Source organism: Coregonus clupeaformis, chromosome 9 (genome assembly GCF_020615455.1).
Source record: "Coregonus clupeaformis isolate EN_2021a chromosome 9, ASM2061545v1, whole genome shotgun sequence".
In the NCBI taxonomy this organism is placed as follows: Eukaryota; Metazoa; Chordata; class Actinopteri; order Salmoniformes; family Salmonidae; genus Coregonus; species Coregonus clupeaformis.
This window is the reverse complement of record NC_059200.1, coordinates 18,771,173-18,799,078: the sequence shown is the minus strand read 5'-3', so window position 1 is coordinate 18,799,078 and position 27,906 is coordinate 18,771,173. Positions and strand designations below refer to the sequence as shown.

The following is a 27,906-nucleotide window of genomic DNA, read 5'->3' as shown; positions in this document are numbered from 1 at the left end:
TCATGAAAATGATCAGAGGAAGTTCAGTAGTAAAAACAAACAAAATGTAATTATTGTAGAATTTGACTGTGTCCATAAAATGTATATAGTATGTATGGGCTGGAAGTAGAGGCCTAAGTGTTGTTGTTCACTAGTTTACTCCAACTGGGGAAGGGGTGGTGGGGTTGGAAAGTAATAAAGGGAAATATTATTTTAAAAAGGATATGTGTGTGTGTGTGTATGTGTATGTGTGCGAGGGGGAAAAAAACATGGGGGATTGGAAGTAATGCAGACAATTACATTGATGGAAGTTACAATCTGAAATATTAAAGCTGATTTAACCCCCCCCCCAAAAAAAAAATTGTTCAATCTTGGTTTCATCAGACCAGAGAATCTTCTTTCTCATGGTCTGAGAGTCTTTATGTGCCTTTTGGCAAACTCCAAGCAGGCTTTCATGTGCCTTTTACTGAGGAGTGGCTTCCGTCTGGCCACTTTACCATAAAGGCCTGATTGGTGGAGTGTTGCAGAGATGGTTGTCCTTCTGGAAGGTTCACCCATCTCCACAGAGGAACTCTAAAGCTCTGTCAGTGACCATCGGGTTCTTGGTCACCTCCCTGACCAATGTCCTTCTCCCTCGATTGCTCAGTTTGGCCAGGCAGCCAGCTCTAGGAAGAGTCTTGGTGGTTCCAAACTTTTTCCATTTTAAGAATGATGGAGGCCACTGTGTTTTTGGGGAACTTCAATGCTGCAGACATTTTTTGGTACCCTTCCCCAGATCTGTGCCTCGACACAATCCTGTCTCGGAGCTGTACGGACAATTCCTTCGACCTCATGGCTTGGTTTTTGCTCTGACATGTACTGTCAATTGTGGGACCTTTATATAGACAGGTGTGTGCCTTTCCAAATCATTTCCAATCAATTGAATTTACCACAGGTGGACTCCAATCATGTTGTAGAAATATCTCAAGGATGATCAATGGAAACAGGATGCATCTGAGCTCAATTTCGAGCCTATAGCAAAGGGTCTGAATACTTATGTAAATAAGGTATTTCTGTTATTTTTAATACATTGGCAAAAATTTCTACAAACCTGTTTTCGCTTTGTCATGGGGTATTGTGTGTAGATTGAGGAATTTATTTGATTTAATCCATTTTAGAATAAGGCTGTAATGTAACAATGTGGAAAAAGTCAAGGGGTCTGAATACTTTCCGAAGGCACTGGTTGAACTAGCCTGGAGACCCAGCGTTGAATTGCATTGGATTCAATGCCTGGTATAAATTAGCGGTTGGATCAGTAAAGTTCGCTCTCACGACCTCTACAAGCCAGAATGTTAAATACAATATTTTAACTAACTTTACAGCAGGTAGTGAGTTCAGATTTCTATCACCTGAAGCATGCACAGAACCATGTAAACACGTGCACGAACTTGGCAAGTATGCATGCGTCTCATGTATGTATTTTCATATTGTGCCATGCTTCAGGTGATGGAACTCTGAATGCACTACCAGTGAAAGAGTGGTGCTCCAGTTGGGACTCACTGACAGGAATAAGGCAACTTCCAGAGGACATATGAGATGGATGTGGTTCTGTACAGAGAAGAGATGTGAATGAATATACTGTCCATAATAAACAGCATGAGAATGAATGAGGACTAGCACAAGCCCAATAATAATATTGACTAAATAAGGAGGTGGTGACAAAAGCAAAGGACTGTATAACACATAGCTTCAAATACTATCACTCTTGTCCACTTGGAGAGAGAATGAGGCTCTGACCTGAGCAGGCAGAAGGACTGTCAGGTGTCCTGCCCCTAGAAACCTTGACGTAATTATACTTTCCTGTGGATATATTGTCTCACATTCTTAACTGCAAAAGGACCACATGGACAACCAGTAAAGTAAGTTAAAATATAAATGTATCTAACATTCTGGTTTGTAGTTGTGAACCAAACGCTAATTTATGCCAGAAGTAGAATTCAATGAAATTCATCGTCGGGTTTCCAGGCTAGGGTCGAACCAAAGCGCATACACGTTGGAATGACCTGTTGTATATCAATGCCTGCCTATGCGTGAGAACTGCTGCTGACACACACACATCAATCATAGTTTTCATAATGATAGTCATTTTTGTTACTGGGAAAGCTTTATCTTTTTACTCTTTCAGCAGATCTCCTGGGTGATATGGAGTGAAGTAGGATAAAGAGAGAATCTATTCCAGTTGAGACATATCAATGCAAAGCCATTAAAGGTAATGTCCCCTGTAGCAGTGGTCCTAGTACCCCTGCTTGGGAACCACTGGCCTATAGCTATGCTTTTCCAGGAGCCTGCCAGCAAATATAGGAAAATGAAAATACATTTGGAAGTTAAATGTTTGTAATTTAGCAGACACTTTTATCCAGACCGACTTACACGAGCAATTAGGGTTAGGTGCCTTGCTCAAGGGCACCTAGTCAGCTCGGGGATTCAAACCAGCAACCCTTCGGTTACTGGCCCAACGCTGTTAACCACTAGGCTACCTGCCACCCAGTTGACTGTGTTACTCTTAGCTTATAGTCAAATGTGAAGCCTGTGGAGATATTGATAGTGGAGAACACTGGGCACTGTCTGCCAACAACAACATAGTCATGTAGAATGTTAGGCCTAAAGTTCTACAGCTGCACCGTCGAGAGCGTCCTGACCGGTTGCATCACCGCCTGGTATGGCAACTGCTCGGCGTCTGACCGTAAGGCGCTACAGAGGGTAGTGCGTACGGCCCAGTACATCACTGGAGCCAAGCTTCCTGCCATCCAGGACCTATATACTAGGCGGTGTCGAAGGCCCAAAAAATTGTAAAAGACTCCAGTCACCCAAGTCATAGACTGTTCTCTCTGCTACCACACGGCAAGCGGTACCGGAGCGCCAAGTCTAGGACCAAAAGGCTCCTTAACAGCTTCTACCCCCAAGCCATAAGACTGCTGAACAATTAATAAAATGGCCACCCGGACTATTTACATTGACCCCCCCCCCCCTTTGTTTTACGCTGCTTCTACTCGCTGTTTATTATCTATGCATAGTCACTTTACTAACCTGTACCCCCGTACATTGACTTGGTACCCCCTGTATATAGCCTCGTAATTGTTCTGTAATTTTCATGTTACTTTTTAGCAAATATTTTCTTAACTCTATTTCTTGAACAGCATTGTTGGTTAAGGGCTTGTAAGTAAGCATTTCACAGTAAGGTCTACACCTGTTTTGATTTGACATTCAGAAGGTAATATACCTTGTGGATGAGTTATCAAGTGTGAGAAATGCGTCCTTGCATTGAGGACAGACAGGCAACAAAATGCTTTCGTTGTATGAATACATCTGTTATGTACCTCATTCATTTCATCTTTTACTACATTTATTATTTTATACATCAAAGGTTCATTACTCTGAACATTGAATTACAATACTTGAAGACCCACTGACGGAATGCTATCCTCTGCCTGTCTGTCTGATTGGAAGTCCCCCCCTGAGGCCTCAATATAGTAATTATTCTGCCTCATCAAATTAGATTCCAGTCCTGTGTTGGGTCATATGAGGCATGGCAGCCACCCGGACCTCGTCAATATAATGGTGGACTTGCACGTTCCTCTGGCCCTGTCGCTCTGGCTCTTTGTCAGAGCTGGACCGGAAATTGCTGTGAACATTTACCATCCAGCAGACGATCATTAAACAGTGTCTGAGGTGGTGGTAGTAGTAATGTTTAACAAAGCTGTGTGTTTATAGCTGTTCATAAACAGTGGAGGTACATGAAACCGACATCTGACGAGCGAAGTCCAAGGCATTGGAAAACAGACTAATCAGCTGGTTATGGACAGTATATGATGACAGCTTTCGGTCACTTTGGTTCGAATCGTGTTCATGAAACCGTTGACGTTTATGAACTGTCTACTCAAACATCTTGAATATCATTGATGACTTATGATTCTCAGCACACCCAGTGAACCCAAATAGACAATGTAGGACCCTGTCTGTCAACAGAAGGGCTGTGTTGACTTGTGCCAAGTGCTTTCAGAGCTCATCAATAGAGCGTCAGGTACTCCAGGGAAGAGAAGAGTCTGTAGTCACACTCTGTGCCTCCATCAGAATACAGTTCTGCCATTTTAAAGGAGAAGTAAACTTTATTTTAATTTTATTTATTTTTGGTGTGTTTTCACATGGTTTTGAGAAACTTATCCCACCACCAGTAGACTTCCTCATTGCTCATCGTTCTGCAGTAATTGATGCAAAAATTAGTTGTTTTGACTTTGCTCTGGTATTTTGTTTTACTTCTTGAATTCCAATATCAAGAACCTTTCCTAAGGTCTTGTTATTTCAGAATATAGGTCAGGAAAGGTGAAAGGTTATTCATTGCAGTAGATTGTTTTGGAGTGACTGCTTAATTCAAGCACGCTAAGGATGTTTTGAACGCTTGCAATCCTTTCGTTGACTAAACGTCTTTGTGAGTACTGTGTGTTGTCTTGACGTTGAGGTTCACTCTGTGTACAACATCATTGGAAGCACAGGACTCACAAACGAGTTTAGATCGAATTACATAGGTTATCTGTCACAAGCAAGAGTATTCTATCGAAGCACGCAACCCAGACTTTAGGGACTTTTCACCGGTAATTGATTTACGGCTAGTTGGAATAAGACTGAAATGGAATGCTCTATATCATTCAAAATGATCTTTGTTCCAACAAAAAAAATTGAGTTTTGTTTTGCTTGTCATGAGTTGTACTCCTTGTCTGTGAGACCAGACTATTTGTCAGAATTTATGAGTGCTCAAATTGCCTCCAACCGAGGGCTCTACAGGGTGGCATGGACAAGACGTTTGCACACAGAGGGTTTTCTATTGCTAGCAGTGAGGCAAACCCAGTAATGTAAATAATAAGCGGAGGACATGTTCATTAGGGTACACAACTGAAATCACTTTTAAACATTTTGCAATGGGAAACAGAAACACGTTTCTTATTGGACAAGTTCAGGTAGTCTTCTCTTTTTTCCCTTCTTCTTTTCTTCCACTTGGTGCCGAACACGGCCAAGTTAAAGATGGATCAGTGTTTCGGATGCTTTCCTGCTGCAGTAAGTCGGCCCGCATCAGGTCATTCAATGAACCGGGTCTATTGGATTTGGGGACCACAATATAGGCTACTCTGACAGTTGCTTACCTTCTGTCTCTCTGTCTCTTTCTGTGTGTCCCCCCGATAATAGCCTGGAAACCAAACTGATATAGTTTAATATCCGTTTGAATTCCGGGCTAGACTGGCAATGTCCAGAGCAGTTGTGAGCTGCCCTCTACTCCCAGCTGTGGAGGCCACTGTAAACGGTGCTATGAAGTCGTCCATACACACCCTATTGTTCTTTACCCCGATTTTACATATGAATTACCTCAGTTCCCCTGGCAATCAAGGACCTGAGCAACATGAGGACCTACTGTAGCTGTTTTTAGGTAATATGTTGCATTCCGACAGGATTATGAGGGTAGTTCCGCTTCTTCTGGAGCGAGCAACCCACTCAACCTCCCCCCTCTGCCACACCCCAACATCCCCAGGCTTGAATCATTTCCTATTGGAACAGAAACATGAGGAGCATCTGCTCCTAGCAACAGACACAATGACATTGTTGTAGGAACCTTCAGGGAATAATGTGTGTTGCATTGCATTCCAGAATCCTTCAATATTCCTTTTTACTGTTTGTCTTGCAATTTAGCAGAAATATGATTTCATATCAAATGATAAGAAGCTACATATTGAAGATTGAGCTCTGTTTCCTGCACAGCTGCTTTCTTCACACACAAAAAAAGATAATACAAGTTTCTTTGTTTCTATTGGCATGGAGCTCTCGTATTGACGTACAGTATGATTTATGTAAGACTCGTTTTATTTGAGAAGTTGCGCTGTTCAGTTGCTACTATAAGAACTGCCAACTTATATGGAGGAGTTGAGGCAGATCTCGTTTCAGCACTGCGACTCCTGATTTCTCATCTAGGCTCAAATTCACTTGTCAATTGCCATGTCTTAGCGACTTTAGAAAATCTAAAATATTGCTATGAAATCGCCTCGGTGACTTCCATGCATGTGACGTGAATTGTCCAGGATCAATGGAGCATCAAAACATTATGGTGGTTTAGGCTTTGTGCTCATCATACCAGAATGATTGAAGAGGAGGGGAAAGCAAAAGCGTATTAGTCTAAATTGAGCCTTTAGGTATATGCCAAGGAGGATCAAACTGAAATGCTGTGAATACCATTGACGTGAGGTAGCCTACATCAGTGTAAAACCGCTTGATGCAAAAGAAACCCAGCTGTCATGTGTTATACTTTATGGCCATTATTGCAACATTCAGTCTTACAAATGCCTTCAGTCAGTGTAACCAATGGTTTCCATTTCCAAGAGTATTTATGGTTGTCCTGGCAACTCCTGGCCCCCTTCCCAAAGGAAAAACAGAACTCAGAATGGATGAAAAGTCTCCAAGATCCAACAGCTGAAGCCAAGAGGGTGGAGATCACGGAGGGTAGAGGGGAGACATGGAAGGCTCAGTGAAGAACAGTGCTATTGACAGCCTAGTGTTTTTGAAAAGGTTCCCAGAGAGAGTTCCAGCGTGGCTGAAAGAGAAAAGTGGAGTGGTCTACATACAGTACATTCTGTCACTGGGATGTCCACCGCTCTTTGCAGCTGACGTCCACACCGTTACCATACACAGTAGAACACATGTTCTACTCACGCAGGTAGACGCTAGCCACTGTGAAATTGTGGATTAGATTTTGTTCTTCCCGTTATCTATTATCAGTTGTTTCTATCACAACAGTTGGTTAATTGCTTTGAATTTGCATGGTGTGGTCTCAGATTCCAACATCTGTAAAATGTAATACTTCCCCCCAAAAAACAAATCCTCCTCCAAATATGGTATTTTACAGTTAATACCGTCAATGGCACTCACACACACAAAGTCGAAAAAAATAAAAAGTAATGAGGAAATCTTGATGCAAGAGTGTGTGTGTAGAGTATGGCGTATGTAAAGTAATGGTGTGTGTGAAGGGTCTCAGAGCTGCAATGTGTGAAGGGTCCCCAATACAATGCCCTGAGGATGGAAATGGTCCCCAGTCCTCCTGTCTCTCTCTCACTGTGGCAGCACCAGAGCACCTTGGGTTACAACAGGATTTACTGTTGAAAGAGGGCAGCTGGAATACTGATCCCTATTCACCCTGCCTGCTAAGGATCGCTAAACGACCCTTTTAAACAATAGACACTCACTCAGAGGAACCCCAAACCCCTCCTCTTCCCCCTCCTGCTCCTCCTGGAATTGTTCTAGAGGCGAGAGAGATTTCAGCGCTATCGCTCCACACTGCTTGACTGCCTTGACAGAGAGAAGGCAGGCAGACAAGTCCACTAGCTACTCCTATTGTTTGAGCAGGGCTGCCAAAGAGGCAAGGCTGCTCTACTCTCCGTGGATGGATGGATGGATGGATGGTGAGTGTTTCCCCTCCATTTCTTATTTCTGTCGCATTTTTGGACAGACTGGGTTTAATAATTTATTGTTGCTGAAGAGAAGGAAGGAGAGCGGTATGGCTGGAAGGAGAAGGTGACTACTGACTACTGCCTCTGGAAAGAGGAGGTGACGACTGACTACTGCCTCTGGAAAGAGGAGGTGACGACTGACTACTGCCTCTGGAAAGAGGAGGTGACGACTGACTACTACCTCTGGAAAGAGGAGGCGACTACTACCTCTGGAAAGAGGAGGAGGCGACTACTACCTCTGGAGAGAGGAGGTGACGACTGACGACTGCCTCTGGAAAGAGGAGGTGACGACTGACGACTGCCTCTGGAAAGAGGAGGTGACGACTGACTACTGCCTCTGGAAAGAGGAGGTGACGACTGACTACTGCCTCTGGAAAGAGGAGGTGACGACTGCCTCTGGAAAGAGGAGGTGACGACTGCCTCTGGAAAGAGGAGGTGACGACTGCCTCTGGAAAGAGGAGGTGACTACTGACTACTACCTCTGGTGGTTGCTCGTATTTTTTCTCTTTGTCATGGTCAGCAGTGGTGTCAGTGGTCATGCTAATATCTTGGTAGAGGGTTGTGAAGAGTGGAGCCACCTCCAACTACTACTCTCCCCAGCTGGAGGAGCTTCTGACTGGGCTACAGAGCTTGGTAAGAGTCCCTTATCATAAATACTACCAGGACTTGCATGGGACAACAGACACTGGACTGAAGCAGCATAATGTGACCAATAACTCTTTATTAGTTTGTCTTTGGAGGTGTACTAGTACTCTCCACATTTGAAGTAAGCTTATACATATGGATTTAGTATTTTTTACATATTTTGTCTGTCTGGATGTTAAATTATTCATTGTTTTTGTTTCTAGTGAAATCTCCTGGTGCCTGCCTTTGATTTTAAAACTGTGCAGCACTACTGTACTATCGGTGGTGAGATATTCCACTTGACTCTGAAGGTGCCTTTAGGAGAATCTTATACTCTTCATTTAAAAAATAATATTTATTACTTTTTAAATTAGCTTATTGATAATTGATTTACCGGTAGTTAGATCTGCAAGGGGTGAATTTCTACATGCTCTAAAAGAAAATAGCGTAACTAATATCCTTCCTCTACCAGGCTATATAGATGAGATTATTTGCTAAAGTGACCTATTCCTTTTTGAAGTTTTGTTACAGCAGGACTTGGGAAAAGGTTGGGAAGCTACTCGCTGTGTCATAAATCTACCCTGACAAGGAAGCTGGTACTTGTGGTCTCTCCCTGTAGAGATGCTGGTTTTCCACCCCATTATTGGGCATGGGGACACTTCTTTCGTTTGCTTGTGAGCTCAGCAGTTCTTTCAGCGACTGCCTGGTATAGGCTACGCTCCAGCAGCCAGCCCAGTCGGTGTTGCCTTGCTTCACAAGATCAAAGCCAGTTAATGTATTTTCAAGTGCTATCGCTGCACTTCAAAGACTCTGGGCTCGTGCCTCAGAGCTCTCGATTCCCCAAAATAGCAGTGGTAGCACAGAACAGATAGCCATGCAGCCTTTTGTCATTCATGTTCCATCTCTAAACATCACAAGGATCAAGTGATGTGTGATTTGACACCACCTCATTCTTTTCCATTGAATCCTACATGTACTGAGTGGAAAAGGCAAGGATGATATTTTTCAACAGTTTTCTTTTGTCTGTTTATCACAGAAATAGGTTAAGTCCCCTTTTTTTTTGTTTTATGAATGAACAATTTTAGATACTGCTTTTTTATGAATTCCTGCTGTGGTAGTGAAGTTCACGTTTCTTGTTGAGCCTCATGAATTCTATTGGACAGGTCTTTGTAAAATTGAAAACATTCTATCACCTAGATCATGGTTGAACTAAGGTAAAGGAAAACTGAATTGACTTCCAAGTCCCTTGGAAGCTTTATAATACCTGAAACTAATTTACGCATTCATCTATGCAAATGTCAAGATATTCTTGAAATTCCACAGGCCTACCCTTTTGACAGTTGTTTTTTCCCCTTGGACATGCTTTAAAGGAATTTCCTCTGCGCAAGGCAAACTGCAATGCTTGCCATTTTTCCATGGTGTCTGCAGCACTGAGCACTTCGACAATTGGGTCATGACCAACTGCATTGTGGAAAACCCTCTGCAATCTCTGCTTATTTCAAACCATTCCATTATGGGCAGTAGGAAATGGACATATACTGGAGAAAAGAGTGGTTGCCACACATGTTATCGCCCCACACATTCTGGGGTAGCCTAATCCGCCTGCCCAAGAGACCCATACAAATGTTGGCAGGCACACGTCAATGTTAATTTTCTTACATTTTTCACAGAAGAATTGAATGAACAATTGCTTATGGGGGGGATCTAAAGACGAAAAGGAGGCCTGTATATTTCAGAGAAGATTTGAACTTTACTGATCTATAGAGGTAGGACCAAGAGCATAGACCTAGATGAAGAATGTCAGTCATTCTGCTGCCTTATGTTATAGAGAGGGCCTGTTGACGAGGAGGAGCACCGAGGGGACTGGAAGCAGACTGCTTGCCCTAAGACATGGCTGTTAATTTGGAACGCCATAGGAATCTAATCTCAAGCCATGTCCCAGGGCATCATCAGACATCCTGAACTCACTAACGAGGTGGAGGGAGGCAGACAGGAACTCTAGACGACAGACAGCCTAGCCAGGATGGTTTCCCCCACAGCTAGAGGCTGTCTGGGTCTGTATTTATCAAGCCTCTGAGTAGGATCAATGTAGCCTTTTTTATGCATACACAACCTCTAAAATCGTAACAACTTGGACGTGCTCGAATTTGTTTTGTTGTTGTCTTTTAATTCCGTCCATCCTCAACCCCAGGACGTGGGTACTCACATTTACATGATTATTTCCTAGTTGATCCTGCCTTGTGTTTCTCGGAGGCGCAGAATATGGCGTGGACAATATGGATTTGTATTCTACAGTAGGGTTTGGAGGTGAAAACGTTTAATATTGAAAAGGAAGCTGCATTCTCCCCACAGCTCCACCAATCTCGTTAATTATGGCTAAACACCACCTATTTCTACAACTTTTATCTTCTTAAAATCAGATTTTAAAACTAACCTTAACCACACTGCTAACCTTACGCCTAACCTTTAATCTTAAATTAAGACCCCCAAAAATGTCATTTATGTTTACGACATAGCCAATGTTGACTTAGTGGCTGTGGTAACTAGTGACAACCTGCGTGTTGTTGCTTTCCTGTTCGCCGTCATTGTCTTGGTCTCACATGCTGAGCGCTCATTGGCTACTGGCAGTAGTCCTTGTCCAATTAAGTTGTAGCACTGCTTCAACTACAAGATGCAAAACCAACATTTCTGACATGTCAGAAAATGATCGGGACATCTGACAGGGGTCTGGAGAAGGGGCACAGCCATCATCTGTGCTTCCTTGACCCACTCAAAATACCCCAGTCCCGACATACTGATCCTAGCCTAAGGTCATAGGATTTCACCATGATTGCGAAAATCTGTCTGGGACGGCGAAAACGTGGTGAAATCGTGTACTGTATGCCCGGCATTAGGTCATAATGAATCCGATTATTATGGACCGGGAGGACCTGATCCTTGATCAGCCCCAATATAACACTTTTATCCCCTGGAGCTTCTCTGTTATGGTATCCGCACCAGCAGACCTAAACCCATTACGGCTTTTTAACATTTTTGTTTTTGATTAGGTGGTGAAAATATCTTATCTTGTGGGTGATTGCCGAGTAATGTCAGAGGAGCAGTGCAAAGGCCTATTGTAAGTTTGTCTACTTGCTGAAAAACTGCAGTAGCCAGGCCCTGTTTTGTAGGCTAAAAGAGCACAAACCCATCTAGCTGATTCTCTGTCTATTCCCGCTCCAGAGCTGGATGGGTGTTGGATGTTTTTCCCCCTATGTGTGTTGACATGTGGATGGGCACAATCTATTTAGCTAATGATGTGTTGCCATTTTTAATATGTTATGTAAAGATAAACTAATAGATTTATGGCCAATTGTTTATTGTATTTTTTGGGCTGATGCGTTACTGGGCAGTGAGGACACAGCCTAGAGATCACAGAAAGGCTAAGCGCGTGGCAAATGGAGAATTCCAAATTAAAACGTTGCCATGAACATCCTAATGAAAATCCAAAATTTAGCAGGTTCTCATTACTTTGTAATATCAGAGCTCTATTGCAGGATAAGCTCTATTATAGGATTAGAGAATGTGCTCTGCATAATGATTTATGCATTTTTTTTACTACTGCAGTTGTAAATAATATATGAACACATTTTACCTCATAACGATACTATAGGTGTCTTTTTTATTTAGAAAAACAATGGCATCATTGGCATGCATAAAGAAATGCATTGTGTTCTGTAGTCAAGTGCCTACATACTGCACCACGTGATGACTGTTAACATTGATGCAACCGTAGCAACAGCATGTACACTGGATGGTGTAATGCATTTTCATCACGTAATCACATTTTTGTTGTGGTGAAATTTGATTTAGTGAAACGTTTTGGCAATTTATGCCCTGAAGTATATCCTAGACCACTCTTTCCAGCCGTCTGGTTGCCTGGTGGATTACTCGGTGCTAGAAACACAATTTATGCTTGGCGGCTTCAGCTCCGCTGGTAGCCATGGCAACTGTATCCCCCACAAAGTTGGTGAAGACCAATCCTTGCCTTTGCTAATTGTGAGCAAGTCGGGCATGACTGCAAGTTATCCCCAGCCTGTTCAAATGTTTTTTGTGCTCAAACACAGGGTGTTGTGTTGTGTTCTTGTTAAAATAAGTGGTCCAGAGAAGCTTGGTGTCCATAACAAGCAAGGGAAAGACCTACTGAGCCATTTTTAAAGGGCATTTTAGGTTCCCTAGTTAAGGATATCTGTGGATTTTTCATGAAAAGATAGGGTATTGTGAGTTCCATGTCATCAAGTAGCATTTTATAAATGCTGTAATGACATACATGTAAAGCCATTGACGATTCATTGTTTCATATTGAACTCAATATTCCTATCCTCTTTTCCTCCCCCCTCATCTCTTCTGTTTACCTCTTCTCTCCCTTCACAGATCTGTGATGTAAACCATCCCATCCTTCACTCCCCTGTTTCCAGCTACTGTGCAAGACAGAAAAAGCAGTTTCATGAATCAATATTCGCTAGTTGAAGCCATGACAGACAAGTAAGTTGTTGTTCCTATTGTCTGTATGAACGTTACTAGAAAGCTTCCACTGTCTTCTCTCATGCCTGTTTTGTTGTCTTGGATGAAGTAAGAGGATGTCGTCATCATGTTAGTGTGCCTTTTTATTACGCTCTCCCCGCCCATGCAAGGCTTTGCATGCCAAGAGGCAGAAAGACAAAGAGGGGGCTGGTATAAGGTTAGTGCTAGATCACATGGGGTGGAGGTTATACCAGGCTGGGTTAGTGCTAGATCACATGGGGTGGAGGTACAGAGGAAATTAGCACTAACCCAGCCTGGTATAACCTCCACCCCATGTGATCCAACACTAACCCAGCCTGGTATAACCTCCACCCCATGTGATCCAGCACTAGCCCAGCCTGGTATAACCTCCACCCCATGTGATCCAGCACTAACCCAGCCTGGTATAACCTCCACCCCATGTGATCCAGCACTAACCCAGCCTGGTATAACCTCCACCCCATGTGATCCAGCACTAACCCAGCCTGGTATAACCTCCACCCCATGTGATCCAGCACTAACCCAGCCTGGTATAACCTCCACCCCCATGTGATCCAGCACTAAACCAGCCTGGTATAACCTCCACCCCATGTGATCCAGCACTAACCCAGCCTGGTATAACCTCCACCCCATGTGATCCAGCACTAAACCAGCCTGGTATAACCTCCACCCCATGTGATCCAGCACTAACCCAGCCTGGTATAACCTCCACCCCATGTGATCCAGCACTAACCCAGCCTGGTATAACCTCCACCCCATGTGATCCAGCACTAACCCAGCCTGGTATAACCTCCACCCCATGTGATCCAGCACTAACCCAGCCTGGTATAACCTCCACCCCATGTGGTCCAGCACTAAACCAGCCTGGTATAACCTCCACCCCATGTGATCCAGCACTAACCCAGCCTGGTATAACCTCCACCCCATGTGATCTAACACTAACCCAGCCTGGTATAATCTCCACCCCATGTGATCTAACACTAACCCAGCCTGGTATAACCTCCACCCCATGTGATCCAGCACTAACCCAGCCTGGTATAACCTCCACCCCATGTGATCCAGCACTAACCCAGCCTGGTATAACCTCCACCCCATGTGATCCAGCACTAACCCAGCCTGGTATAACCTCCACCCCATGTGATCCAGCACTAAACCAGCCTGGTATAACCTCCACCCCATGTGATCCAGCACTAAACCAGCCTGGTATAACCTCCACCCCATGTGATCCAGCACTAAACCAGCCTGGTATAACCTCCACCCCATGTGATCCAGCACTAAACCAGCCTGGTATAACCTCCACCCCATGTGATCTAGCACTAAACCAGCCTGGTATAACCTCCACCCCATGTGATCTAGCACTAACCCAGCCTGGTATAACCTCCACCCCATGTGATCCAGCACTAACCCAGCCTGGTATAACCTCCACCCCATGTGGTCCAGCACTAAACCAGCCTGGTATAACCTCCACCCCATGTGATCTAGCACTAACCCAGCCTGGTATAACCTCCACCCCATGTGATCCAGCACTAAACCAGCCTGGTATAACCTCCACCCCATGTGGTCCAGCACTAAACCAGCCTGGTATAACCTCCACCCCATGTGATCCAGCACTAAACCAGCCTGGTATAAACGTTCTTTCTGTTTTCTCCCAGAAGACGTATGTGATTCTCGATGGGGTCTCATTGGCATCCTGCTCATTTGTTATGTTTGCTGTTGCTGCTGGCTCGCCTGTTCTTTTCCATTGGAATGCTGGAGTTTCTCTGTAGCCTATGTAATACTCTATGTTGAAACGGAGGCAATGCAACGCTACCTTGTCACGTTTCTGGTGGTCAGTAGTGTCACTTGGGCGTCTGACACTAATTTTTCCCTCTAGAGTTTTAACCAACTACCCTGTTGCAAACATCTGCCTCTTACCTAATCGTACTGTAGCTATATTGCACAATCATTTTGATACTATGTCATCTTAGTCTAACATTTTAGACATCTCTCTTGTTAGGGATATACAGTATGTATCCCTACAGTATGTATCCCTACAGTAGATCATTTTTCTGGACACTTTCAAAGTCAGATTAGGATATAGGCCAAGGACTAGCTAAAGTGTATTTTTACCTGGAGTTTTTCCTTATTGTAAGCTACTACTTTCACCACTTTTAGTCTTAATCTTTGGTTGTTTACTACACTACCTGGGTGGGGCTAAGGCTTAAGAGGGTGTGACCGATGCTGAATAGGTGTAGACAAAGAAGAGATCTCCAGTAGGTGTACCAAAACATTCAAGGGCCAATTTCTCAAAAGTAAGGTTACAAGTTTATCAACTTTAAAAGCAGAATTACTTTCCCATTGTTCCTGAACTACAGTTGCTTTGAGAACGCGGCTTAGGATGCCGTCTGGTCAGACAGCTTTGCGAGTGTTTTACTCACGTCGGCCACGGAGATCGGGAGCACACATTCCTCGTGAGCAGCGGGGGCAACACTTCAGCGGCTCTGTATTTTCCACGAAGCGGGCGAAGAAGGTGTTTAGCTTGTCCGGGAACGAGGCGTCTGTGTCCGACGTGGCTGGCTTTCCCTTTATAACCCGTGATTGTCTGGAGTCCCTGCCACATGTCTTATTTCTGAGCCAATTCATTGCGACTCCACATCAAATAAAATCAAAATGTATTTGCCACATGCGCCGAATACAGCAGGTGTAGACATTACAGTGAAATGCTAACTTACAAGCCCTTAACCAACAATGCAGTTTTTTGAAAGAAAAATGTAAAAGAAAAAAGTATGAATTAAAGAAAAATAGAAAATAAAAGCAAATAGCTAAAGAGCAGCAGTAAAATAAAATAACAGTAGGGAGGCTAAATACAGGGGGGTACCGGTACAGAGTCAATGTGCGGGGGCACCGGCTAGTCAAGGTAATTGAGGTCATATGTACATGTGGGTAGAGTTAAAGTGACTAAGCATAAATAATTAACAGAGTAGCAGCAGCAGCGTAAAAAGATGGGGTGGGGGTGGTGGGGCAGTGCAAATAGTCTGGGAGCCATGATTAGCTGTTCAGGAGTCTTATGGCTTGGGGGTAGAAGCTGTTGAGAAGCCTTTTGGCTCTAGACTTGGCGCTCCGGTACCGCTTGCTGTGCGGTAGCAGAGAGAACAGTCTATGACTAGGGTGTCTGACAATTTTGAGGGCCTTCCTCTGACACCGCCTGGTATAGAGGTCCTGTATGGCAGGAAGCTTGGCCCCAGTGATGTACTGGGCCGTACGCACTACCCTCTGTAGTGCCTTGTGGTCGGAGGCCGAGCAGTTGCCATACCAGGCGGTGATGCAATCAGTCAGGATGCTCTCGGTAGTGCAGCTGTATAACTTTTTGAGGATCTGAGGACCCATGCCAAATCTTTTCAGTCTCCTGAGGGGGAATAGGTTTTGTCGTGACCTCTTCACGACTGTCTTGGTGTGTTTGGACCATGATAGTTGTTTGGTGATGTGGACACCAAGGAACTTGAAGCTCTCAACCTGTTCCACTACAGCCCTGTCAATGAGAATGGGGGCGTGCTCAGTCCTCTTTCTTTTCCTGTAGTCCACAATCATCTCCTTTGTCTTGATCACGTTGAGGGAGAGTTTGTTATCCTGGCACCACACGGCCAGGTCTCTAACCTTCTCCCTATAGGCTGTCTCATCGTTGTCGGTGATCAGGCCTACCACTGTTGTGTCATCGGCAAACTTAATGATGGTGTTGGAGTCATGCCTGGCCATGCAGTCATGGGTGAACAGGGAGTACAGGAGGGGACTGAGCATGCACCCCTGAGGGGCCCCCGTGTTGAGGATCAGCGTGGCAGATGTGTTGTTACCTACCCTTACCACCTGGGGGCGGCCCGTCAGGTAGTCCAGGATCCAGTTGCAGAGGGAGGTGTTTAGTCCCAGGATCGTTAGCTTTGTGATGAGCTTTGAGGGCACTATGGTGTTGAACGCTGAGCTGTAGTCAATTAATAGCATTCTCACGTAGGTGTTCCTCTTTTCCAGATGGGAAAGGGCAGTGTGGAGTGCAATAGAGATTGCATCATCTGTGGATCTGTTGGGGCGGTATGCAAATTGGAGTGGGTCTAGGATTTCTGGGATAATGGTGTTGATGTGAGCCGTGACCAGCCTTTCAAAGCACTTCATGGCTACAGACGTGAGTGCAATGGGTCTGTAGTCATTTAGGCAGGATACCTTAGTGTCCTTGGGCACAGGGACTATGGTGGTCTGCTTGAAACATGTTGGTATTACAGACTCAGTCAGGGACATGTTAAAAATGTCAGTGAAGACACTTGCCAGTTGGTCAGCACCTGCTCGGAGTACACGTCCTGGTAATCCGTCTGGCCCTGCGGCCTTGTGAATGTTGACCTGCTTAAAAGTCTTACTCACATCGGCTACGGAGAGCGTGATCACATAGTCGTCCGGAACAGCTGGTGCTCTCATGCATGCTTCAGTGTTGCTTGCCTCGAAGCGAGCATAGAAGTGATTTAGCTCGTCTGGTAGGCTTGTGTCACTGGGCAGTTCGCGGCTGTGCTTCCCTTTGTAGTCTAATAGTTTTCAAGCCCTGCCACATCCGACGAGCGTCAGAGCCGGTGTAGTACGATTCAATCTTAGTCCTGTATTGACTCTTTGCCTGTTTGATGGTTCGTCGGAGGGCATAGCGTGATTTCTTATAAGCTTCCGGTTTAGAATCCCGCTCCTTGAAAGCGGCAGCTCTACCCTTTTAGCTCAGTGCGGATGTTGCCTGTAATCCATGGCTTCTGGTTGGGGTATGTACGTACGGTCACTGTGGGGAAGACGTCATCGATGCACTTATTGATGAAGCCAGTGACTGATGTGGTGTACTCCTCAATGCTATCTGAAGAATCCCGGAACATATTCCAGTCTGTGCTAGCAAAACAGTCCTGTAGGTTAGCATCTGCGTCATCTGACCACTTTTTAATTGAACGAGTCACTGGTACTTCCTGCTTTAGTTTTTGCTTATAAGCAGGAATCAGGAGGATAGAGTTATGGTCAGATTTGTATGCGTCTCTGTGTGTGGAGTGAAGGTGGTCTAGAGTTGTTTTTCCTCTGGTTGCACATTTAACATGCTGATAGAAATTAGGTAGAACGGATTTAGTTTCCCTGCATTAAAGTCCCCGGCCACTAGGAGCGCTGCCTCTGGATGAGCGTTTTCCTGTTTGCACTCAATGAGCTGTATAAGGCCATAAGCAATCTTAGTGCCAGAATCGGTTTGTGGTGGTAGATGGACAGCTACAAAAAATATAGATGAAAACTCTCTTGGTAAATAGTGTAGTCTACAGATACTCTACCTCAGGCGAGCAAAACCTTGAGACTTCCTTAATATTAGATTTTGTGCAACAGCTGTTGTTTACAAATATACACAGACCGCCACCCCTTGTCTTACCGGAGTCAGCCGTTCTATCCTGCCGATGTAGCGTATAGCCCGCTAGCTATATGTTATCCATGTCGTCGTTCAGCCACGACTCGGTGAAACATAAGATATATTCGTTTTTAATGTCCCGTTGGTAGGATAACCTTAGTCTTAGGTCATCCAATTTGTTGTCAAATGATTGAACATTGGCTAATAGGATTGATGGAAGAGGCAGTTAACTCGCTCGCCGTCGGATCCTTACAAGGCACCTCGACCTACGTCCACGATATCTCTGTCTTCTTTCTCATGCGAATGACATTGTCCTTGTACTATCGTTTTGCCTCTGATTGCCTTACGGAGGTCATAGCTGGTCTGTTTGTACACGTCCATGTTCCCAGTCACTTTGCCGTGGTTAAATGCGGTGGTTTGCGCTTTCAGTTTTGCATACAATGGATAAGTTCTAATTGTCACAGTAGGAGTAACATCCTCTATGCACTTCCTGATGAACCGAGTCAGTGTATACATCAACACTATTTCCAGGGGAGACCCGGAACATTTTCCAGTCCGCGTGATCAAAACAGTCTTGAAGCACAGATTCCGATTGGTCAGACCAACGTTTACAGTGCCTTGGCATTTTTCCTATTTTGTTGCATTACAACCTGTAATTTTAATGGATTTTTATTTGGATTTCATGTAATGGACATACACAAAAAAGTCCAAATTGGTGAAGTGAAATGTAAAAAATAACTTGTTTCAGAAAATTCAAAATAATAAATAACTGAAAAGTGGTGCATGCATATGTATTCACCCCCTTTGCTATGAAGCCCCTAAATAAGATCTGGTGCAACCAATTACCTTCAGAAGTCACATAATTAGTTAAATAAAGGCCACCTGTGTGCAATCTAAGTGTCACATGATCTGTCACATGATCTCAGTGTATATATACACCTGTTCTGAAAAGCCCCAGAGTCTGCAACACCACTAAGCAAGCGGCACCACCAAGCAAGCGGCACCATGAAGACCAAGGAGCTCTCCAAACAGGTCAGGGACAAAGTTGTGGAGTTGTGGTCCTCTGTAGCTCAATTGGTAGAGCATGGTGCTTATAACTCCAGGGTAGTGGGTTCGATCCCCGGGACCACCCATACGTAAAAATGTATGCACGCATGACTGTAAGTCGCTTTGGATAAAAGCGTCTGCTAAATGGCATATTATTATAATAAAAAAATAATAAAAAAATACAGATCAGGGTTGGGTTATAAAAAAAATATCAAACTTTGAACATCCCACGGAGCATGCATTAAATCCATTATTTAAAAAATTTAAAGAACATGGCACCGCAACAAACCTGCCAAGAGAGGGCCGCCCACCAAAACCCACAGACCAGGCAACGAGGGCATTAATCAGCGAGGCAACAAAGAGACCAAAGATAACCCTGAAGGAGCTGCAAAGCTCCACAGCGGAGATTGGAGTATCTGTCCATAGGACCACTTTAAGCCATACACTCCACAGAGCTGGGCTTTGCGAAAGAGTGGCCAGAAAAAAAGCCATTGCTTAGAGAAAAAAATAAGCAAACACGTTTGGTGTTCGCCAAAAGCAATGTGGGAGACTCCCCAAACTCTGGTACTCTGGTCAGATGAGACTGAAATTGAGCTTTTTGGCCATCAAGGGAAACGCTATGTCTGGCGCAAACCCAACACCTCTCATCACCCCGAGAACACCATCCCCACAGTGAAGCATGGTGGCGGCAGCATCATGCTGTGGGGATGTTTTTCATCGGCAGGGACTGAGAAACTGGCCAGAATTGAAGGAATGATGGATGGTGCTAAATACAGGGATATTCTTGAGGGGAAACCTGTTTCAGTCTTCCAGAGATTTGAGACTGGGACAGAGGTTCACCTTCCAGCAAGACAATGACCCTAAGCATACTGCTAAAGCAACACTTGAGTGGTTTAAGGGGAAACATTTAAATGTCTTGGAATGGCCTAGTCAAAGCCCAGACCTCAATTCAATTGAGAATCTGTGGTATGACTTAAAGATTGCTGTACACCAGCGGAAACATCCAACTTGAAAGAGCTGGAGCAGTGGCTAGATGTGCCAAGCTTATAGAGACATACCCCAAGAGACTTGCAGCTGTAATTGCTGCAAAACGTGGCTCTACAAAGTATTGACTTTGGAGGGGTGAATAGTTATGCACGCTCAAGTTTTCTGTTTTTTTGTCTTATTTCTTGTTTGTTTCACAATAAAATCTATTTTGCATCTTCAAAGTGGTAGGCATGTTGTGTAAATCAAATGATACAAACCCCCATAAAATCAATTTTAATTCCAGGTTGTAAGGCAACAAAATAGGAAAAATGCCAAGGGGGGTACGTCCGCAAGCCACTGTAACTGTTTTTACCATAGGTGCTTCCTGCTTAAGTTTTTGCCTATGGGCGGGGAGGAGCAGGATGGAGGCATGATCTGATTTGCCGAAGGGAGGGCGTGGGAGTGCCTTGTAGCCTTCCCCGGAAGGGAGAGGAACAATGGTCAAGCGGGATCCAGGCCAGGGAAGTCGAATGACCGCCAATTTAATGTCCAAAAGTATTTTCGGCTGTAGGTAATAATACTGGAAACGTTCTGAGCAAATAATGTAAGAAATGACACAAAAAAAAGGAAAATACTGCAAAGTTGGCTTGGAGCTAGAAACAGATCGACCGGGTTTGTCGGCACCACCTTGTCAAAAATCCAGATTGCGATAAATTGCCTGCATTGATGCGATAAAGGTCAATAGAACAATACGTTTAACATTACTGGAGCCGTGCAGTGTGCACTCAGTCAGCGACGCCTTTCTCAATGGTTACTACATGATTCCGTATGTGTTATTTCATAGTATTATTCTAAAATATAAAAATAAAGAAAACCCCTTGAATGAGTAGGCGTGTCCAAACTTTTGACTGGTAGTGTAAGTCTGTCTGTACTTCTACATGCGTGCAGAATGAACTTTGTCATGGTTTTGAGTTCAGGAAGTAAGTGATGAGCTTGTTGACAAGCTGTCCGGCGGATCAAAGGTATCTTAGCAACCAGCGTCGGGGGTGACGGAGGCCCCAGATTTAGTAGTTCATTGTTCTGCCTGTGCTGGTCAGTGTTGTAGCGCAATTGTTCGTTTTGGAAGAATGATAAATGTTCCTGCCAAAAGGAAGTGAAGAGAAAAGTGGGAGAGTGTCCCCCGTCAGTGGTCCGGGAACAAAGACCCCCTCAACATGGGACTACTTAAGATTCATGCAGCTCTGATCAGTGCTGTTGCTGCTGAACACCCCCACTAAACCCCCCCATCCCAACACATCCCCCATCCCATCTCATCCATCTAATTTTTATCTGGCATGCTTTCCAGCAGCAAACAATTACACACAAAATATCAGCAGACATCCCAGTAAATGTGTGCAATCTGATGGAAGGCTACACCCTACATATTAACAGCCTAGTAGCTAGAGGCCTTTGTAGGAAAACGGAACGTCTTGAGTAGTTTGTCTTGAGGAAAACAAAATTCAGTCATTTTTTGTGTTTTAATAAAATGTGAGTCCTGTATAAACCTCTGAATCTACCACAGTATTAGAATAACCTTGAAGTCCAAGTAAACGACCTAGCCCATTTGGAAAAATTTAATGTGCACATTGCATCAGTCAGGCGAGAGATTGGTAATATATTAAACTGGTTGTGGAAGCTGTTTTTAAAATGATCTACTTAAAGTATTCCCAGATTGTGCACCATTCCCTCTGTTTCTAAAGCCAGATTTGGGTTTTAATACTTGTAGACAGGGATTTGTTCTGTTGAAACCCAAACCTTTGTACTGCACTGTGCACTGGGTGGATTACAGAAACCAATAGTCCTCTGGGTACACCTCTCTTTGCTGATTGTGAACACTGGGATTTCACCCAGTAATTTGTTTTGTTCTGTATAACGAAATTGTTTTACTTGAGTGTTGGTTGGCTGCATTACACCGATGGGGACAGAATCTAGGACAGAAAAGCTTACATAGATTACTCCAAATGTAGTTTACACAGCGAGGACTAGCTGGTTGCATGCGAGTACACAGCTTTAAAACCTGATGGACCAGTACTCCACCCGGTCAGGCCTAATGACCTAACAGTCAACACACAAATAACAAACATCTGCTGATCCAAAGTTGAACTCCTAAACTAGTCTGGATTGGATTGGAACAAAGATTGAAAAGGCTATCTGTGAGCAAGGTTATCCAGCTCTTCCAAGCTGCCAAGAGCAGAGGCATCTGAGGGGAGGGGATTGGGAACTCTGTCAGTACACTCTCTAAAGCCTCAGACACACCAAGGATTTTGACTGCCTATAGGTACTTAGCACCTCGGCCCAGAGTGTCGGCAGTCAAGTTTGTTGTTCAGATAGAACTGTTCAGCCTCGTTAAAATACTCCAGACCACAGGGTGGCAGTAGCGTGGTTTTCTTAAGCTATGTTTGGCTTGTAGCAAGCTTCGCTAAGGTTGTTGCCAGCTAGCTAGCTAACCTGTGGGATAAAGGAGAGTGCATTAAATGATTTCATCATCTTGCTTGATAGCTAGCTTGGTAAATCATTTAGTGTTGTTTGCTTTGTGCTGCCCTTATCACCCCATTCGTTTCATATGAAGTGTGTGACTGCCTGGCTCAGAGCAAGCTAATGCTAGATAGCTAGCTAATAATGAGCAAGTGCACATTATCAAACTTAACAAAACATTATTCTTCAAGTACTAAACTCCTTAGCTAGATGTAGAATATGTAAAGACTTGCTCTAGGGAGAAAAAAAAAAGTATTATGCAGCGTTATTGTTTTAGTTAGAACAATCCTGATGAAAAGGGGGTTCATTACATTATTATTTTTCCATTTTGTTGATACTCCTTTCGGCTCACCCAGTTGGAGGTCCGTGCTCTCGGATTGGCTCAGTGAAGTTGTTGGCCGCTGACAGGCAGGCGATTCAACAGGTAGAGACGTCCGGTTCGTTGGTACCAGGTCGGTACTCAGCAGTCTCTTTTTTTTTTTTTTTGTTCTAGCAAGAGAAGGCACGGCAGCCTACAGCGCTAAGTACCTTTCGGCGGTCAGTTTTCTTGGTGTCTCTGACCTCTAAAGCCTGTCGCAGTCAAAACAGTTTGTACATAATATTATGACTTTTGTTTGTTTTGGTGTTTGGCAAGGTTATTTTTTCGACTGTTCGCAAATTTTATTTGAGTTAAGTTCAGTAGCTAAAATCTAAGCCCCTTTGTTGTTGATTGGTTAACAGTAGGGTTGGGAACTATGGACAGGATTCTTCAATTAAGTTTTTGCTGTCATTCAACAAGGGAGACGAGAGAGCTCAGCTAGGCCCTACTGTCTGCAGTGCAGTAGTAGTTTTCATGCACATTTTTTCACTTAAGAACCAAACATCTTCGCTAGATGTAAAATTGCGCAACTAAGACCTCTCCTGCAAAAACATCCAAATGAATGACAGATTTCTTGATTTATCTTAGATTTATCTTGGCTATGTTGCTTTGGTGGCTCAAGGGACGAACAGTATTATCGCTTTTTTTCTCGTTTTTCAGCCAAAGTTCTTTAGGGAGTATGCGAGCACAGACGATCACTTCGCCTAGCCGAGTTCTGCTAGGAGCAAACCGAACCTATGAATGCGGACGCATACTCACCCACCATCTCTTCATCCCCCGCCCCCTCTCTTCCTCTACTCTGTCAACCCCCATTCTCTCGCCGTGGCTTGTACCCGCCCCTCTCCTCTTTTCTGTCTCTCCCCTCCCCCTCTTCAGCATGCTGACAGGACTGTCAGTGGAGTGTGGATGTTGATAGGGTGTGTCCCAAATGGCCCTGGTCAAAGGTAGTGCACTATATAGGAAATAGGGTGCCATTTGGGACTGAGCCTAAGCATGACAGCACAGATGAGCAGGCTGGGGTGGAGGGTGGCGGTATCTTTACTGGAAAGGCCACATGGCCAGGGCATGAGTGGCATTTCCCAGTCGGTCTCAGCCAGTCCACCATGCGTGTGAAGTGTATTCCTATCAGTCTCAGGGGAAAACCAGACCCGCAGCTACATATAGACTGAGAGGCCAGCCTGTTGCTGTCTGAGGATGGTCTGAGTGTGACTAGTAGTTACCATGACCACCTGCTTCCTCTCCTCTTATAGGGCAGGCTCAGAGATTCATCAAGGCATAGACAGACTATATCTACACACTATTTATATCCATCAGACTATCTACAGGAGATCTGAACTTTACTTCCCTTCTCATAGAAGTGCACTTGAAATCAGGTGTCACGGCCCAGTGATTTCTATCAGTCTGTTTGCCATACGTTTGTTGTGAAGTAGGCCATTTGTTAAAAGTGAAATGGCACCTCTTTTGTCAGCATCACTCATCAATTAGAGATGCGGACCCTGTGACGCCCTGACGTCCTTCAGTCTGTTTGCAGTGTCACTAGGGCGGGGCAGGGGTCTATGGGTCCGCGGCGCCAGTCAGTCAACGCTCAATTGAGACGTGTCTCAGTGTCTGGAGCCAGTGCCATGTTTTGTGGGAGTCAAGTGAAGCCTGTTTCCTCAGTATGTAGAGGGGGATGTGACCCCTAACCTATAGCTCATCAATTTGGTGCCCTGTCATCTCCTCACAAACTATTGATGATGTCAGCATTGAGAGGCAGGAGGAACCACGGTTGAGATGTGATTTATGGGGATGTGTGTGCGAGAGTGGGACAGCACAGGGCGTTACCTTATTTGGGGTGTTGCTGTCTTTGTTGTGACTGTTTGCTAAGGTCACAGGCTCCGATGGAAGGAAGGATATTCAAGGTCTTGGTCTAAATAGCCCTAATAAGTCACAACGCTCTTGAAACCCAAGATAATGTTTTAGTGATGACTACAGTGCCTTGCAAAAGTATTCATCCCCCTTGGTGTTTTTCCTATTTTGTTGCATTACAACCTGTAATTTAAATGGATTGTTATTTGGATTTCATGTAATGGACATACACAAAAATAATCCATATTGGTGAAGTGAAATTTAAAAAATAAAGTGGTGCGTGCATATGTATTCACCCCCTTTGCTATGAAGCCCCTAAATAAGATCTGGTGCAACCAATTACCTTCAGAAGTCACATAATTAGTTAGATTGCACACAGGTGGACTTTATTTAAGTGTCACATGATCTGTCACATGATCTCAGTGTATATATACACCTGTTCTGAAAGGCCCCAGAGTCTGCAATACCACTAAGCAAGGCGCACCACCAAGCAAGCGGCACCATGAAGACCAAGGAGCTCTCCAAACAGGTCAGGGACAAAGTTGTGGAGAAGTACAGATCAGGGTTGAGTTATAAAAACATATCCAACACTTTGAACATCCCACGGAGCACCATTTTAAATCCATTATTAAAAAATAGAAAGAAAATGGCACCACAACAAACCTGCCAAGAGAGGGCCGCCCACCAAAACTCATGGACCAGGCAAGGAGGGCATTAATCAGAGAGGCAACAAAGAGACCAAAGATAACCCTGAAGGAGCTGCAAAGCTCTACAGCGGAGATTGGAATATCTGTCCATAGGACCACTTTAAGCCCTACACTCCACAAAGCTGGGCTTTACGGAAGAGTGGCCAGAAAAAAGCCATTGCTTACAGAAAAAAATAAGCAAACACGTTTGGTGTTCGCCAAAAGGCATGTGGGAGACTCCCCAAACATATGGATGAAGGTACTCTGGTCAGATGAGACTGAAATTGAGCTTTTTGGCCATCAAGGGTCTGGCACAAACCCAACACCTCTCATCACCCTGAGAACACTATCCCCACAGTGAAGCATGGTGGTGGCAGCATCATGCTGTGGGGATGTTTTTCCTCGGCAGGGACTGGGAAACTGGTCAGAATTGAAGGAATGATGGATGGTGCTAAATACAGGGAAATTCATGAGGGAAACCTGTTTCAGTCTTCCAGAGATTTGAGACTGGGACAGAGGTTCACCTTCCAGCAGGACAATGACCCTAAGCATACTGCTAAAGCAACACTTGAGTGGTTTAAGGGGAAACATTTAAATGTCTTGGAATGGCCTAGTCAAAGCCCAGACCTCAATCCATTTGAGAATCTGTGGTATGACTTAAAGATTGCTGTACACCAGCGGAACCCATCCAACTTGAAGGAGCTGGAGCAGATTTGCCTTGAAGAATGGGCAAAAATCCCTGTGGTTAGATGTGCCAAGCTTATAGAGACATACCCCAAGAGACTTGCAGCTGTAATTGCTGCAAAAGGTGGCTCTACAAAGTATTGACTTTAAGGGGGTGAATAGTTATGCACGCTCAAGTTCTCTGTTTTTTTGTCTTATTTCTTGTTTGTTTCACACAAAAAAAAAAAAAAAATTGCATCTTCAAAGCGGTAGGCATGTTGTGTAAATCAAATGATACAAAAAATCCATTTGAATTCCAGGTTGTAAGGCAACAAAATAGGAAAAATGCCAAGGGGGGTGAATACTTTCGCAAGCCACTGTATGTTAACTGAGACGTGAGTTTGGAGTAAAAAACATAGTCAAAGTTCAATGGTGCATGCATACTCTACGCAATTTGAATATTCACTGACTGCCTTTTGAATCACAAAGGGATTCCCCAATAGCCTATCTCTGCAATTTATTGTTTGCCATATAGGCTATTTGAAATAGACAGAACAAAGAACATACAAGCCATATAAATTGAATGTTTTTATTTAAATGAATTTTTATTCTATTGTGTTTATGCACCCAAATTCTCTGCATGACTTGACAAATTGTCCTTTTGTTTAGTACAGCAACTCATCAAAAAAAATGCAAATTAATTCAATGTTTGGGTTCAATTCTGTGACCTGATTTCAATTGTCTGGAAGACTGTATCTTATCATGGGATAATGATCTGTGTTGCGTTGCCAGGTGCTGAGGGCCAATGCAGTACAATAGAAACTATTCTTTGAGTTTCATCTAATCATATTTCTTATTTTTTTCATTTAGCCATTGAGGTTAAGACTGTCTATTTCAAGATAAACGGTAATGCCAGCTGGTTTCCTTGTCATTTTCTTTTTTTATTATTCATGAAATTAACTTACACTTGCCAAAATATATTAATGTGTTCATAGTTTGAGTTACAAAGATGGTAAGCTAATGTTGCTGTATCTTAATGTTTAAACCTGGTTATTTTGTGCTTTTTAATGTACACCATCAAAGGTTAACTGAATAGGGGAGCCCATACGTTTTTTTTTGACACAGGTTTTAATTATATGTTTTGAGTTGAGTGCAGCAAGGCAGGGCTTAGCCCCTGTTCTCTTGAAGGGGGAAATGCATTCACTCTTTTGAAGTGCTTGAATTTTGCGTTAGGGGATTGGGAAGCAGACACCGGGAAAGGGAAAGTGTTGTGAATGGAGGTTTGACCATCTGTCTGCAGAACTCTAACGAGTTCTATGTTCTTTCATCTCTTTATTCATTCTGCTTCTATTGCAGCCAGAAAGAAAAATTAAATATTTTTATGAATGATTTATTATTTGTTTGCCACTATGTCAGAAAATCTTTTTTTATTCAACAAACTATTGTGGAACTTTCTGTGACGCATATTCAGAATATTCCCTTTGTTTCAAAATGGTAATGACATTGATATGCCATGGGAAAATATTTACGTCACGTCTGAGATTTGACAGCTGAACAAAAAACAAATGGCTGTAATATCTTAAAGCATCAATCTTTCAAGAATATATGTGTGTGTGTGTGTGTGTGTGTGTGAGTGTTAATTAATTTTATTTAAATGTTGTGCTATTTGAGTTGCTCTAACAGGTTATTTTGCCTATAGCAGTTCTATAACGTAATTATAAAACATGTTCTCCGACAACCAATGATGTAGCCATAAGACCAGCCTCTCTAGACCATACCAAT

At 43.8% G+C, this 27,906-nt stretch overlaps 1 protein-coding gene across 5 annotated transcripts in view; it reads left to right on the top strand.

The window, feature by feature from the left end:
- Positions 1–27,906, top strand: part of LOC121573421 (semaphorin-4D) — an 86,402-nt gene that overhangs the window by 4,255 nt on the left and 54,241 nt on the right. For 2 of the 5 annotated variants that reach the window (XM_041885386.2, XM_041885390.2), the window contains exon 2: positions 12,537–12,647. In XM_041885386.2, coding sequence (XP_041741320.1) covers positions 12,610–12,647 — 38 coding nt within the window. In that variant the 5' untranslated portion in view covers positions 12,537–12,609. Of the gene's footprint in view, positions 1–2,143; positions 2,228–7,363; positions 7,455–8,045; positions 8,136–12,536; positions 12,648–27,906 lie in introns of those variants that run through there. The other 3 variants (XM_041885387.2, XM_041885388.2, XM_041885389.2) reach the window with 3 other exon arrangements.